Source organism: Enhydra lutris, unplaced genomic scaffold (genome assembly GCF_002288905.1).
Source record: "Enhydra lutris kenyoni isolate GAN:26980312 unplaced genomic scaffold, ASM228890v2 scaffoldscaffold5, whole genome shotgun sequence".
Taxonomy (NCBI): domain Eukaryota; kingdom Metazoa; phylum Chordata; class Mammalia; order Carnivora; family Mustelidae; genus Enhydra; species Enhydra lutris.
Window position 1 is genome coordinate 45772141 of NW_019154089.1, and position 16580 is coordinate 45788720.

At 38.8% G+C, this 16580-nt stretch overlaps 1 protein-coding gene across 1 annotated transcript in view; it reads left to right on the plus strand.

Moving 5' to 3' along the window:
* The window catches only part of LOC111141198 (3-oxoacid CoA-transferase 1), a 125956-nt gene that overhangs the window by 22988 nt on the left and 86388 nt on the right, over positions 1-16580 (plus strand). Inside the window, exons 6-7 of the mRNA XM_022493605.1 lie at positions 1871-1977; positions 4362-4422. Of these exons, the coding sequence (XP_022349313.1) occupies positions 1871-1977; positions 4362-4422 (168 nt within the window). The remainder of the gene's footprint in view (positions 1-1870; positions 1978-4361; positions 4423-16580) is intronic.

The following is a 16580-nucleotide window of genomic DNA, read 5'->3' on the forward strand; positions in this document are numbered from 1 at the left end:
TAGTAAATACCTCTTTTGTATTTAAAGGGTGGGGAGAGGAAAAGGAGCGGTGAAGAATGGGAAAGTGTCTAGTAAAGTGCAGAGAAACCGAGGGGAGTTTGAGAACTTGAAAGACAAGGGCAGTTTTACAAAGGAGGGAGTGATCAGTTAACAGGACAGGGCTTTGAGCTTTGGGTTTAGAAACATGGAGGTCATTGGTGACCTTAAAGAATAATTTTTCTGAAAGAGAGGATTTTTCTGGAAAGGTGGAAATTTGATTGGAGTGGATTCAAGAAAGGGATGAAAAAAGAGAAAGTGGTAACCGGGAAACACACAGCTCTTTCCAGTGAGTGTAATAGCTAGTATGGCAAAATCATTCTCTTCCCTGTTTTAAAATTTTAGAATGGCTAGCATCAGCAGCTGCTGGTTTGTAGACCCATCAGGAAACTGTATAATTGGAATAGGGGAAAAAAAGTCAATTTTTTCACATTGCCTTGGACTAGCATATATTTAGATCTGTATGTAATTTTCTAGATCTGTATGCAACATAACTCCTCTGTCATCCTTGGTGTTTTCGGTAATGACTTTGAAATGCATGAAACTCTTTAAAAAGCTGTGTATTGATGTGAAGTTTATGAATATCTTTCATATGATTTGTCTAAGTTTCACATTAGTGAGATCTTCCTTCTTCGGGAATCCCCTGGATTCATTAATAGTCTCTAGCAGGAACGTGGGATAAGGTCTTTAAGGAAGCTGTTCTTTAAGAAAGGATTTCTGCTTTAAACCGTGGTTAAAGAAAAGTAGGATAGCGCCAACTTTGTCCCGCAGCTTTCTGTAATATGCGTGCGCTGTGTCCACTAGGGGGTGGTGTCGGAACGAGAATGGAGTTCTGCCTTCCTGTGTGGGATGGAGCACGGCGCGCAGACGTTCTTCCCTCTCTTCTTTGTTTCAATTCCCAGAGCTAAATGCCCAGGCAGAAAAAAGGAACAAAATGCCACGACCTAGTTTTACTTTATGCTTCTTCTCCCCTCTCCCCACTCCATCTGTAGTAGAATTGAAAGACAATACACGTACAAAAATCAATACCATTCCATTAGACCAGTGATGATGGAGAGGAGGTATAACAGAAGAACACAGAATACTCATAGTAACATCAAAAACCATGAAATACCTATGAATAAGCCTAAAAAACATATACAAACCTTTTTTTTGGGGGGGGGAATTAAAAGCAATTCTCAGAGGTAAAAGAAGACTTTAGAAAATATAGGCATATATTATGCTCCCAGGTGGAAAGCTATGGCATGTCAGTTCTCCAGTTTCATCTGCAAATTCCAGGAATTCCAATTAAAATTTCAACTGACAGTTATAAATAGGAGAGATGAATGGATTTTTATAACTTTTATGTACAAAATACATTGCCTATTTTACTCAGCTTATATAGTTTTGTCCCTCCTGCCCCAGGGGGAGGGAAAGATGGGCTATTTTCTATATTATATATACTTAATATATATAGTAATGTATATAATATATGAATGATAACAAATAATAAAAACATGTAAATGATGTATAATATATAAATATATTAATATATAAATATAAATAATAACAAATAATAAAAAGAGTGCTAACGTATAGCCTATGCCTTAAACATACAGAACTTTCAGTTCCTCAAGTTTACCAAGCTCTCTTGCTGCTGAGTCTTCACACACGCTGTTTCCTCGGTTCCCCCTCCACCACTTCGACTAAATCCTAGTTGCCTCCCACTACTCGCCCTTGAGGTCTCTGTTTAGATTGTTCTCTCTTGGAGAAACCTTCCCTGACAAGGCTTGTATCCGTATTCTCTGCGTCTGTCAGAGCACACACCTGACAATGCCTTCTTTGTCTCCTGCAGGTGAGAGAGTTTAATGGTCAGCATTTTATTTTGGAGGAAGCAATTACTGGAGATTTTGCTTTGGTGAAAGCGTGGAAGGCAGACCAAGCAGGAAACGTGATTTTCAGGTAGTGTGATGGTTTTTAAAAAAAAAATATTAACAAAATGCATGTCAAGAACTTTACATTTCCTAAATTATGATTAGAAAACAGTTATCTTGCTGTGTTTGCTGTTTAAAAATTCATGCGAAAAGTAGCTTACAATCAAGTCCACAGGTCAATGTGTGTATGATGTGGTGTACTTAGGGGAGTCTGTTCTGATTGGATGGTGCCCACATTGCACTGCTTGGTAGCTATTTTGAATCAATTTACCCTTGTGTATAGTCACGTACAAACTATTTTTTTCCATGTGTATTTTAGTTGCCAGGAAAAGTTACAGTGTTGAGACATACTTAGCAAATGTGAGAAAAAGCACACAATTATATTTAATTTTTTATATTATTATTAATATGCATTACCTAAAATGTCTAAATTTTTTTGATATTCTGGAAAGATGTTGCTAACAACCATTTAGGTCTGTTCTTTTCCAGTCCTGTTGGTGTCTACTAGGAAATACTTAAGTAGGTTTTATCTGAAAAGTTGATTAATCTTGATAGTCCTAAACTTTCATTCTGTTACTTGGATAGCCACAGATATTAAGCCATAGCCTTAATAGATTTCAAAGTCTTTTGATTACCCTGAGCGTACTAAATACTAAGTATTTAGTATGTTGGATTTATACATTATATGGTTGTTTTGAAAATTGTATCATCTTTGAATATACATGTACACGTCTTGAAGACTTTGCCTGTTAGCTTACAGAAATAGTTTTCTTTCTTATAATATGGTCATTTACTGTTAGTAATAATTTTTATCTTTACTGAATCCACCTCTGGTGAGATCACAGTTAAATTCTCAGTGACTATTCTCATGTTTTTGTTCATTTCTGAAGCTCTTATATCAGTGCTGTATTTGATTTTTTTGAATTCAACCAGGTTTTGATTACAACTGATCTTGGCAGTTACACATTTTGCATCATGCCTGCCTTACTTGACACCTTGGTGTAATGTTTGCAAAGTTTAGTTGCATTTTATTTTTTTTTAAAATATTTTATTTACTTATTTGACAGAACGAGAGATCATAAGTAGGCAGAGAGGCAGGCAGAGGGAGAGGGGGAAGCAGGCTCCCCACTGAGCAGAGAGCCCAGCGCTGGGCTAAATCCCAGGACCCTGAGACCATGACCTGAGCCCAAGGCAGAGGCTTAACCCACTGAGCCACCCAGGAGCCCTAGTTCAGTTGCATTTTAAAAAAGATGAATGAAATTGTATAGAAGCAAATGGAAATGAATTATCTAAACTATTTCCATGAGTTTATCGGGTGTTTGGTTGCCTGGCTCTGTTATCTGAAGACTGCATTGACTTAGCCTGTGGTTACTGATAGGAGATGAGACTTCTCATCAGCAGTGGTAAAGTGACTCAGATTCTTAAGATTCTGACTGCTAGGATGACCTTCACTGTTAATGGGACAATTGGTAAAAGGTCTGTCTAGGCCATTGTTTTGCAGCCCTGCACACCTTTGCATCTGGCCACACTGCCAGAGCTTTCGATGCTGGACATGCTGGATGAATCCAACTTAGCAACCTGTGACAGTACCCAAGGACTTCTGTCTCAGGGACACACCTGTCTTTAAATTTATCCTTGAATCTAAGTGAGATAAACATTGGTGGCCTAAAAACACCAGTAAAAGAGAGATATAATTCATTTCCCTTTATCAAATAAGCATTTTTTTTTATCAACTTACACTCTCAAACAAAAAAAATAACATTAAAATTTTTATGGATGGCAGTGAGTGATGCATTAATTTAAAAACTTGAGTGCAAAATCATCAGCAAAATTGGCACTTTCTGGAAATTTTTACACCTCAGGGTCTAATGTGGGTGTTGTACTTCAAAAAATTTCATTAGAATTTGGTCCCCCGGAATGATCTTTGTAGATGACTCACACATTACCAATGAATGTTTCATTTTATTTCAGCAATAAGTTTCTCTTTAATAGATATAATTACTATACCTTCCCTCATGTAAAGTACTGGGTACTTTTTTAATATTTGACAAGAGCAGGTTTGGTGAAATATATAACTGTAGAAACAAAGTGGGATCCCAGTTAAAAGATTTAGGCAAATTAGTTTTAAATAGAGTAGCTTTATTAATATCTATTTTATCTTTCTGTATGTGATCTATATGTTGAACATGAAAAATAGTCCCTCTTTCCTTCAACTCCATAGAAATTGTGATTGAGTGAAGTAGCCATTGCTTTTATTTATAAAATTATTTTAACACTTATGGAAAATATGATACATTCTTTTAAAAGTTCCATAGATTTTTAGTTAATAGAAATTCTTTTAATCTATAAAGCTGAGAGAAACTCTTCTTATTTTTGGTCTTCTTTTCCCACTTTCCCTGACTCCTAATATAGGAAAAGTGCAAGAAATTTCAATTTGCCAATGTGCAAAGCTGCAGAGACCACAGTGGTAGAGGTAAGAGAAGAGGTTGTTTCTGCTTTCCAGAGGTTGCTTTTTAAGCTTGCTATTATATATTAGTTCAGAAAATATATAACAGTTCTTTTGTCTTCTGGAGGGCAAACAATGACTGCTTTTAAATTTTGGATATCTAAGGATTCTATTTAAATATGTATTAGTTGAGGGACACCTTGGGTGACTCAATTGGTTAAGCATCTGCTTTCAGCTCAAGTCATGATCCCAGGGTCATGGATCAAATCCCACATCAGGCTCCCTGCTCAGTGGGGAACCTGCTTCTCCTCCTACCCTGCTGCTCACTCTCTCTCTGTCTCTCTGACAAATAAATAAATAAAATCTTAAAGAAATATATGTGATAATTGAAATTTTACTGTAACATTGGCTTTCTGCTTGGGTAGGGTCTCACTGGAATGCTCTCTTTGGGATCAAGCCATGAGACTGGTTAACGTATAACAGTCCTTTGGTACTTGAATAAAATAGGACTCCTTAGGTAAAATTATAGGATGAATTTTTATATAGAGAATCCCAGAAGAATAGTTGAATTGTATCATTATCTTACTGTGTTTGATACTATGAATTCTTTAAGGAAGAAGGAGTGTAGTACAAGTAATTGGCTTTGATGTGGTTCTGTTTGGAGCATTTGAATTAAGGAACTAACTGCCTCTTCTTTGGACATCTCATGGTGTGGGAGATACTTCACTAATTCCTTTCTAGGGCTAAAGCTCTGGGACAAAAATAGATGGCTTGCCACCCAAACATGCCATTTTGTTTATATGTATTTGAACCTGAAAGGAGACTTCAAAATGATTCTTAACTTGAGGCTTTGAGAATCACCCTGGAACCAAATTTTCATGAAAGTTTGAGATAGTTTGTCTTTGGGAGAGCTTTATAGGAACCTGTTATGGGATCTGGAAATGAGAATATATGTTTGAGGTTTTTCTCATGATGGTAGTGTTGTATGTGGCATCTTTGACTCCTTGCATACTTTTTGGCCAAGGTGGTATCTCATAGGGGCAGCATAGTGGTATTTTTGAAAAATCAAATGTTAGAATTCTGTTCCTCTCTTGAATAGTGAAATATGTTATTTTTAAAGTTCTGGAGGATGTGGTACTTCCAAAGCAGGCATGGTGGTTTCTTTTGAAATGGCTTTTGTGTATTTTCTGCATTCAAAATGGACAATGTGGTTTACTCTCACTGCGTAATTTATTTTTTTTAATTTATTAAATAATCTTAATGACCTGTCCATAGCACATCTACATACTACCACTGAAAAAAAGCCTATAACCTAGCTTAAAATAATTGGTAGTTTAACCCTGTTGATTTTACGTGCTTCTGTAACACCTCCTGGAACTAATATTCCGTCTTTGAATACCAAGGGCATTATGCATCGTCCTGGCCAAAGTTCTTCTTTTCTTCTTTTATAATCTGGTTCTTTTCAGCCAATCTTATTTCTTCTAAGAACAGAAAATGACCCTCTAGTGTCTGAGAATCACTGTAGATAACTAGAAAAGGGAGGAGTTGTTTTTGTTTTTTTTTTTTTTAAGATTTTTATTTGTTTATTTGACAGACAGAGATCACAAGTAGGCAGAGAGGCAGGCAGAGAGAGAGAGAAAGTAGGCTCCCTGCTGAGCAGAGAGCCCGATGTGGGGCTCGATCTCAGGACCCCGGGATCACGACCTGAGCCAAAGGCAGAGGCTTTAACCCACTGAGCCACCCAGGTGCCCCAGGAGTTGTTTTTTGTTTTGTTTTGTTTTGTTTTGTTCTTGTTTTTGTTTTTGTTTTTGTTTTTATTTTTGTTTTGCATAAGGGATAGGGAGGTCAATTCCCTTAACTGAGCCTGTAAATATGGTAAAGGCTAGCCCCCTCCTTCTCTGAGAACAGACATCTCTATCTGTCACTGTACTCTTTTCTGCTAAATGTAGACTCACTGTGGGATCCTTTTCAATACAGTGTTTCCGTTAGCTACTCCCAATTTACTATACCTACAATGTCCAGCATGGTGGCCACTAGCACATGTGACGTTTAAAATTTAAATTAATTAAAATTAAGATAAAATTCATTTTCTCTTCAGTAGCTGCATAGGGCTAGTGACTACTGTCAACGATAGTGTCAACACGTAGAACATCATCACTGTGAAAATTTGATTGGACAGAGCTTAGTTTTGATGATCAAGATGAAATCTAATTTGTCATTCTATCTTAGGAATCTAAGCAGAACAGCTTTTAGGTAATGGATTATCATAAGCTCCATGGTAGAAGAGGTCCATATGCTCATAACTTGAGTTATAAAAACTGTGTTCTCAAAAAAGGAAAATCATTTGGAATTGGGGATGGGAGTATTTTCTGATATGACGAGTCCAGTTTGACTGTGACTTTTGTATTATTCTGAGTCTGGTGAGTACTCTGGACCTCCAGCTCCTCCTGTTTACTGTGTTCTGTGCACTGTGTTACCTGCATGGACCTCCTGGATTCTCTAATTCTCTTCTGTTCTGTCCTGCTTTATTTGATGCTGATCCTAGTGGGATGGATGATTGTGAGCTGGTTTCTGCAGTGTGGTATCAAACAGGAATCTTCAGAGATCATCAATTACCCACTTTTTTCCTGCCTTCTAGTTATTAACAATATTAATAGCTACTGTTAATCAAGTATTTGTTATGTATTAGTCACTGCCGTATTCTTTATGTACATTATTATTGTTGTAATCCTCATAATAATCTTAAAAGGTAGGAACCAGTATTATCCTTATTTTACAGAAAAGAAATTTAAAGTACAGAGAGGGTTAAATATGTGACCTGATGTCACACAGTTAACACAGCTAGGTAGACCCAGAATTACAGAGAGATTGATTCCAGGTATCTGCTCTTTTCCATTATTTTATGAAATAACTCTCAAATCATCATAAATGGATGATTTTTTCAAACTTTTTGAAAGATACTGAATCTCTGGAAGTCATCCATTTCAATGATAACTATTAGAATCAAGCAGAGAGCTCTTTGGCTAATTTATTCCTCTCTCCTATTCTTCCTTGCCAGCCATCCTGATCATGGTCTTTTTCTCCTCCACGACTGTGTACCTTGGAGCTGGCTTTGCGAAAAGCTCGTCCTGGGATCAGTAGCTCTCTGGGTCCGTTCAGTCTTCACCTCAGTTCATTCTATCTTGTAGCCTCTTTGAACCTTGCAGCTCTCCACAAATTTCCCTTAAATATGGTGAAGGTCTGTTCTAGTATTTTCAGACAGTCAAAAAATATTTTTGAGAACTCTCAGCTCATCTCCTTTCTCTTTTTGAAGAGGAACTAGAGGACTTTTCTGAAGCAGAGCCTGGGTTCCAGACTGTCTTCTGAAGCTCCGGGCTGCTCTGTGGTGCAGCGTCTTTGCAGCCTTTTGCTCCGTTTATGTCCTGTGATTTGATTTTTAAGGAGGGTAGAACTATAAATATCTATAATATTAATGATGGTTCCCTTAGGCATCCCAAAATTGTTTTTGGCCTTAGAAGCAGAGTGACAAAAGAACATACAGTCACCTCTTGCTTTTTTTTTCTCTTTCGTTCATAGTTTCTTCTCTAATTAATTTACAGTTAGTGTTTTCTGTCAAGAAGTAAACCAGGATGTTTATATCTTGAATTAAAGGGAGTATCCAGTTTGCTCTCAATATGTTATTTCCAGTTTCTCTAAGAGAGGAATATCCTCCTTTCCAGAACACTTTTCCCTTTCAGATGTGTTCTCCATAAGCTTTCCAGTTGTATAAAGCTAATGAGGTGACTGAGTGTGTCTGTTTTCCCCTTTAATAAAATCGATAGGAAGATTGCATTCATGTTTCTTAAAACCTGCAGCCACTTGCAGCTTCACCTCAAAGCTGTGATCTGGTGAATGCCCGTCGTACCGCCCGCCCTGCCTGCCATCACCCCCTTCTGGAACTGGGTGGCTACTGGGAAAAACAATACAAGTGGGTGCACGTGTTGGCACACATGCCAGAAAGATGTTTCTCTTTTTGGCCCAGACAGTGATATTTTTGGGCTCCTTCTCTTTGAGTGGGTGCAGTCGTCTTCCCTGATAAACTTCACAAGTTTAAGTGCAAAACCAGCCAGGGAATGACTCTTGGCATTGCATTCTGTGTGTATAATGAGAAGTGAGGACTGTCCTGTCTTTCTAAGGGAACTCATTTGGGTTTTGGAGGGGTCTTCTTATCCCTTAATTCCCCGTGAGCCCCTCTGCCAGTCTCCTGGGTGCCTATCCCACCACTTTGGATTTTCCTTGGAAGGGACCTGTTTCTGCATTTTTTAAAAAGCACCTTATAATAGAAAACCCGGGGGAGGGGTTGGAGTGCTTCAGTCAGGAGACTGTTGAGCTTTTGTCTCCTGCAAGCAGCCTGGCATGCCTGCTCTGTCAGAAAAGGTCGTCTGACTCAGCCACGGAAGGCTCTAGAGGCTGCCTGAGACGGAAACAACCCTGCTGGTTTCATCAGGGTTGTGCCGTGGCTGGTGTTAGAGGGCAGCGCGGTTTACACAGAGCCTCTTCTCTTTTAGCTGATTTCAGCTTTTAGTTAAAACAGTATATTTATGATCACAACTTGAATAGAATTATTTTTATGATATTGACATTATGGTATATTTGCATATTTGCATATGAAAGACTTGCTTCATGCAACTATTGCGTGGGTATAGCCCATGTGGGTTAAGAAGCATAATAACACATTGAACACCTGTGAACCCACCTCAGGTGAGAATTAGAAGATTGCTCATATTCCTTCTCATCTGCCTGGGTCTCCTGCAGCCATCACCATTATCAGGAATGTGGTGTTTTATCAGTCACTTTAAGAAAAATGTACTAAGTCGTAAGGTACGGACATATTGAAATTACTTCCCAGAGTGCTCTCCTAAGACTTGTGTGAGAAGAGGCAAGCTTTGGGAACTGTGACTTCTGTGTTCTGTGCTAATGCCTGGCACATGCCGTCTCTCTTTAGGAGATTAACTGGAGGAAAAAATGGCATGTGTGCCCGTCTGCCAAGCAGATGTGTGTCGTTTCTGATTGGTGGGTGAGGAAGGGCGAAGATTAATTGCAGTATAAATGGTATTAAAAATTTTTGTTTTTGATGTTTATTATGAAGAATGATGAACCTGTGCAACAGTAAACAGAAGAGGATAGTGAAGCCCCAGGAGCTCATCCCTCAGTGGCAATGACTGTCAGCCTATGGTCACGCCCGCCTCATCTACATCCCCATGTCCCTGTTTCTCCTCCTTTATTATCTGTAAAGAAATACCAGATATTATATCTCAACCACATTTTAAGGAGAGGCACTTTTCTAGCTTCTGGAAGTCCAGCAGTGACCAAACAGAGACACACCCCGCTCTCACAGAGCTTACGGTGCTGCTCAAGATAGACACGAGATACGTAAGGGAGGTATGTAGTATGCTGTATGTTGATGTGTGAAGGAAAAAAACCAAAATGCATGAAAAGTGACATGAAATGTCAGGAGAAGAAACTGAAGTTTTAGATAAGGCAGTCAGTGAAAGGCCTTGTGAGTACAGACCCGTAGGGAGTCAGGACACCAGCTCTGCAGCTCCCGGAGTGGGAGCAGTGTAGGTGGTAGGAGAAGTAGGTGGAAAGGCATGTGGCGAGAGTATTCCTGGTGGGTTTGAGGACGAGGGATGACCTACTCTCCCTTGTTCGTTGCAGGGTGGTAGGCTGAGGAGCCTCCCATTAAGGTAGCTTTCTCGAGGGGGAATAGCAATGTCTCCTTCTGAGGCTATGGGAAATAGGATTTGTATTTTTAGTTCACTTTGTAATAATGCCCAAGAGATGATTAGGCCTAAGTCTGGCTTTAGAACTCTGAGATGAATGGAGAATGGTTCTAAGATTGGAGCCTCCTGGCTCTTGTGACTCTCTGGCCTTGTTTGGAGAACTTTGCATTGATAACTCCTCTTGAATTATCTTAGCAGAAGTGATCAAACTGGTTGTTACTTCACTTTACAATTAGAAGGTTGGAACACAGTGGATTTTAGTGACATGACTTAATCACTTCAGTGGATTCTGTGAACATTTAATCTCCACCAAGCAGGCCAATTAATGTATCCATGTTTTTAGAGACTTTGGTTATCTTCCTTCCTGCTTTAGAGAACACAAAAATGCCTGAGGGATAAACATAATTCCTTTCCTTGTAAGTGTCTTTTATTCTTAATCTTGACATTGCTAATGCCTTTTGATATTATGGCTTTTAAAGCAGTGAAACTCATAATTTTTGCAAGAGACTGTAAAAAGAAAAAACATAGGTATAAACAGAAAAAAGTTAAAGCTTCTCTCACATAAGACAAGCACTTCTAACCAGTTAAGAGACCTCATTAGACAGATTCAGTTTGGAGCACACGTATCTTTAGACAGGCTACTAGTGGTCACCCCTGTATGGAATTCATTCACACACACAAATCTCTGATTGACATGTGGAAACATGATATTTACGAGAAGCTGAGTAGACTGTCAAGTTGGACATTGACAGTGTGAGACATAATATGCTAAGTATCTCCTACTGCCCTTAAGTATTTACCTGGTAAAACTCTACTTCAGTTAGTTAACTAGAATGAGGACAGCAAGAAACTATTACTTTTTCCGCCTGGGCCAGTTGAGTTGAACACTTGACACAAATTCTTTTTTAAAAAGGGCAGGGAGGGGCGCCTGGGTGGCTCAGTGGGTTAAAGCCTCTGCCTTTGGCTCAGGTCGTGGTCCCAGGGTCCTGGGATAGAGCCCCACATCAGGCTTTCTGCTCAGCAGGGAGCCTGCTTCCCCTCTCTCTCTGCCTGCCTCTCTGCCTACTTGTGATCTCTGTCTGCCAAATAAATAAATAAAATCTTAAAAAAATAAAAATAAAAAGGGAAGGGAGAGGTAAGAGAGCTATTTGATACAATGTAGAAAGAACGAATTACCTTCTTTCCTCCAACCCCCATGAACCCTGGCAGAATGCAGTGGCTTGCTCAGGTGTTAACTTTGGGGATGGTTGTGGTAAGCAGTGGGTATCATTTACACTGATTTTTGGTTTTAGACCTGTTAAATTATGTAATATCTTTTTTTAAAAAAAGATTTTATTTATTTATTTGTCAGATAGCGATCACAAGTAGGCAGAGAGGCAGGCAGAGAGAGAGGGGAAGCAGGCTCCCTGCTGAGCAGAGAGCCCGATGCGGGGCTCTATCCCAGGACCCAGAGATCATGACCTGAGCGTAAGGCAGAGGCTTAACCCACTGAGCCACCCAGGCGCCTCTATGTAATATCTTTTAATTTACATTTCTTTCTCTCATAGTTTTTTAGTTGTAAGATTTTATTCATGCTTTGCATTTCAGTTTATAATTATTACTGAACTACTCTGAGAGAGATATCTGTAAGTTTCTTATGCTACAAATTTTGCCAGGTATGCAGTCTTTTGACAGATAAGATAATTTCCTTACACAGCTGAACTGACTGAACTGATCAACTCTACTTACTTCAAAGTAATAAAGTATTTAAAGATCATTTATGATCATTAAAGACTTGAATTTTCATGAAATGCTACATTGGTTTGAAAATATATGAATGCTAATGACGATGTATTTAATGAAGACAAATTGTAGTTGGGTGTTTTGGCAAAAAATAACCTCAGTAGGAGAATTACTATTATGTTAACTCTGCTGTGTCCACCAAAGAAGCAATAAATATTTAAAAAGAATGGACTTGGTGAATGCCTGCTGATAACTTTACTGGTTTCTTTCTTTCTTTCTTTCTTTTTTTTTTGCATCCTCTTATAGATTACTAAATATAATTCTTAGACTAATGACCATTTACATCCAGAAGAATAGCAGAATAGAAACATGGTTTATTGATGATAAAAATATATTAAATCAAGTGCTAATCCTGACATTTTATTTCTTGTTGCTTGGTAACAATGCAAGAGCCATGTGAGAGAGTTCCATTATCTCAGGTACAATGGACTTCATTGCATTGTGGGGTAGAAATACCAATTACAGCAAGTCATTCATATGCCATTATCCTTACAAAATTTTGATGCTATTTTTTAATGTTAGTGCAGAGATCCTGAAAGTCATTTAATAACACATGGATGGATGTTTTATTTTGATGGATTGGTGAATTTTATTCTATTTTTGGCTTTTTGATTTTGTGTCTATTTATAATTTTTGAGGGTTCACAAATTTGCATTTTACCAACTTGCGCTGTATAAACTTAGGCTTTTACATTTTACTATAAGTACGTACATTCTAAAGGATGCTTCATTAACTCTAAGTGAACATTTTTTATCCATGACCACCTAGGGAGGGGAAAAAATATCTGGGCAAAATTTTTTGCCTCATGAGAAATAATCAGGGTATATTCCTCATCCTTCTATAATACAAAACATTCCTAGTTTAGTATCTGCTTCAGGAAAAAAAAAAAAAAAACCCGTGGAACCAGGACAATTCATGTTAAATGAAAGACTGATTTATATTTTATGTAACTGTGTATGTTCTATATACTGTTAGTTCAGAGTTATTATTTAAAAGGGTTGCAGAACTTTAGCCCATGGCCTCTTTTAGTACCACACAGAGTTGAGAATGTTTTTATATTGTCAAAGGGTTATTAAAAAAAGAAGATTATGTGGCAGAGTCCACAAAGCCTGATGTATTAACTGGACTTCACAGAACAAGTTTGCAGACTCTTAATGTATAGTATGGTTTTCATTTCTGTAGTCTGAATATCTTAAATGTCACTCAGTATTATTTCTTAAAAGACCCAAGGGGTTTAAGTAGAACTGAGATAGACTAATAACTGCAAAAAAAAAAAAAAAATCAATGGAAAATTAAATTGAATAATAAGAATTTGTGTGGTAGTGAAATGAATGTGCAATTTGGCAGGTCTTTCTTGGGGGCAACCATAATGAAAGGAGTATCAGATACAGCAACTTGTGTATCTGTCCACAGTTGTTAGAATTTCTTTGAAATCTCAGTGCCTTTGTCTGTAAATCTGACTTTCATATTATCATGAATCAACGGACTGATTCTATTAGAAGCATCTCGCCTTGGGGCGCCTGGGTGGCTCAGTGGGTTGGGGCCTCTGCCTTCAGCTCCGGTCATGATCCCAGAGTCCTGGGATCAAGTCCTGGGATTGAGCCCCGTATCGGGCTCTCTGCTCAGCGGGGAGCCTACTTCCTCCTCTCTCTCTGCCTTCTTCTCTGCCTGCTTGTGATCTCCGTCTGTCAAATAAATAAATCAAATCTTAAAAAAAAAAAAAGCATCTTGCCTTTTCCTGCCTGTTTGACTTGTCTTGATCCTGAGGGCTAGTTTCTTGTGTCTGTAGCGCAGCCAGGTGAATGTCGGTACCTCAGGACTTCTCCAGGCGGAGCCATGCAGCTGCAGCTCCCCTGTCTGCCTGGAGTTGGAGTCATCCTGGGTTCCTGGCATTGGGAGGGACCCTACAGCCCTGGGCTTTCATCTTCTCTGGAGCTGTACCCTCTGTTTCCCGGAGAGAGGGAGGAAGAGAAGTAGAGAGACTTTGGGCATGGTGAGGCCGATTTTCTCAGCCTTTCGAACTATGGCTTTTAGCTTCCTGTTTTCTTTTTAGTCAGAAACACACTTAGGATTTGTCTGGTTATTTCTTACTTGTTGGTAAGGTAAATTGGGAAATCAGGGACTAAACCAGGGCAGCCCTGTGCTTTCTTGTACAACACTGGTCCTCAGAGGCGATAGAGAAGGCTGGAACCAGCCTAATGTATTCTGGTGACAAGAGGCAAAAGTCAGTTATGTTAGATAGATTTACTTAACTCCTCTTCCTGTAAACAGAAGCTCAGAAAACTCCATACCTAGGCGGCATTTCTGCAGTAGCATACATTTTATATCACTTATTGTTTGTGTCATGCTGTATGTTTTTCAAAGTACTCATTTCATCTTATCACCAGATGACACAGGAGGAGAGGCGCTTTTGTTACAACATTACAAATAAAACTGAGATATGGGTAGGTTTCTAGGACTAGATCACTAGGAAGTTGAATGGTCTAAAGAAAAAGACTCTTGGAAGACTTGGTTGAAGTCCTGAATTTCCAAGCTCCATCTGCCACTGGCAGGCTATGACGACTACCAAGGCTTTATTTTTGAGATGCTTATCAATAAGAATTGTAAAATTGAAAATGTAGGTAGGTAGGTATGTGGGATTTTACGGGAGGTGGGACTTCAGCACAAATGACAGGGTCATGGTTGTAGCGTGGGTCCTGTGTGTGGAATGGGTTTTACGACGGCACGAAGGGAGGCAGGGTGACTAGTGAGGAGATGACTGCACTGTCCAGGCAAGAGGTGATGGTGGAGTGCAGGTGGGAAAGGGAGATGGAATCGAGGTAGACAGTATTATGGGAGAGGAATCCATCAGACTTGCTGACTCACTGGATATGGGGTGCCGAGTAGAGGAAAGGCAGAGATTAAAATAACTCCTCGACCTGACTAGAGTAATAGTGTGCCACTTCCTGAGATAGGAAACCTGGCAGAAGGGGAAACAAGGGTTCTGCCACGGGTGTGTTGGCTTTTTTAGGCATTCAGGTGGTAACTTTACAGGTGTCCGTGGACACGTATGTATGGTACTCAGTGAAGAGGTCTGGAAGGGGTTATGCTATTGGGAATGATCTACATGTATTTGATAATTAGTCGTGGAATGGGAAAGACCACTTAGGGAAAGAAGTCCTGGGACTAAGCCCTTAGGAGTCTCAGTCTCAGAGTCTCAGGGTCTCTTTGTTTTTGTTATTTCTTTTTATGAACAGAATCTGAGATTCAGAATTGTATCTTTGTCTCTCACTAGCATTGTGACTTGGGACAAATCACTTTAGAATGTGAGCTTCTTTATAGTGTCTCCTATCTTCCCATTTCATGGAAACAGTGGCAAAGGGCATTTGAATATATTTTCTAAACCTCTCAAGTGCTATGTGCTCACCTTGATCCCTCCTGCTGCTTTAGTCAGTAAACCTCAGATGACTGCCAGTGTTCTCACTGACCCCGTGAGGATGACTTTGGAGCTCTGTGTAGTGGGTGGCAGCTGGCAAGGCTCACCCTCCTTATCCTTGCCATGTCTTCCAAATTTCTTGAAATCAAGGGAATGAAAATTCAATCACATCCCCAATTTCTAAAATCTTAACCTAGTTATCAAAAAACTAACCTAGATTGTGCTTCAAATATATTGTTAACTTTAATCATCAGTAAATTACATAATATTTAAGGCTTATTAAAATCAACCTGAATATGTTGATATTTTCATTCAAAAACTGTGATCACTTTTAAGGGGAACGTCATGGACACCTTGAAGAAAGGAAGGTTCTTATAAATCTGTCAATAGCATAAGTTGCATAAGCTCAAAATTTAATGACCTGTCTTAGCTGTCGGGTTTTAAATGAAGCGTTAGTTAATGACCTACTTATCTCTTTTTGTACTTTGGTCCGAAGATTTCAAATACTTTGGTTTGGGTTGAAAACTAAAGTTTGTTCCCTGAGGAAATTGGCTTGTGCTGACTATCCAGCTTGACTTCTTTTGAATGAAAGTAACATTTATTATTCTTTTGGAAGCAGGAGAAACAAAATGAATAAAGAGGGACTCAGATTTTCACGGATGATTTATGTTCAACCATGGGCACACCACTGCCTGCAAACACCAGAGGGACTAAGTGTTTAAAAACAGATACTTTCCATATTCCTTAGGATGGAGCACACGGTTACATAGAAATAAGTAAGACTGAAGGTGTGTTTTCAATGCTTCCTTATGAAAGCTTTGCCTTATTGAATTTTTACAAACTCATGAAAAAAAAAGTATGTCTCATTTTGTTTGTTTTTAGAGGAAAAGGTTTGAAACAGTTGCTTAATTTGGGAAAAATAATGAAAGATTAGAAAATAAGTTATTAGAATAACTTAACTGCTAGAAAATAATGGTTTTCTGCTCTGTGGTTCATTCCATGACAAAACCAAGACCACTCAGGTCCAAGAATGTAGGTCAGTTCTTCCATTCAGAAATTTAACATTAGGACATAGTTTCTGTCACTAAATAACTAAGTCCACATCTAATTGCTTTGAAGAGAATTTTAAATCCAAATCCTATGGGAGGGAATTTAAACAGGAATGTGAAGAACTCTGGTATCTTTTTCATGCTCTCTGTGAAAAGGAGCTGGGTTATTCATTTAAA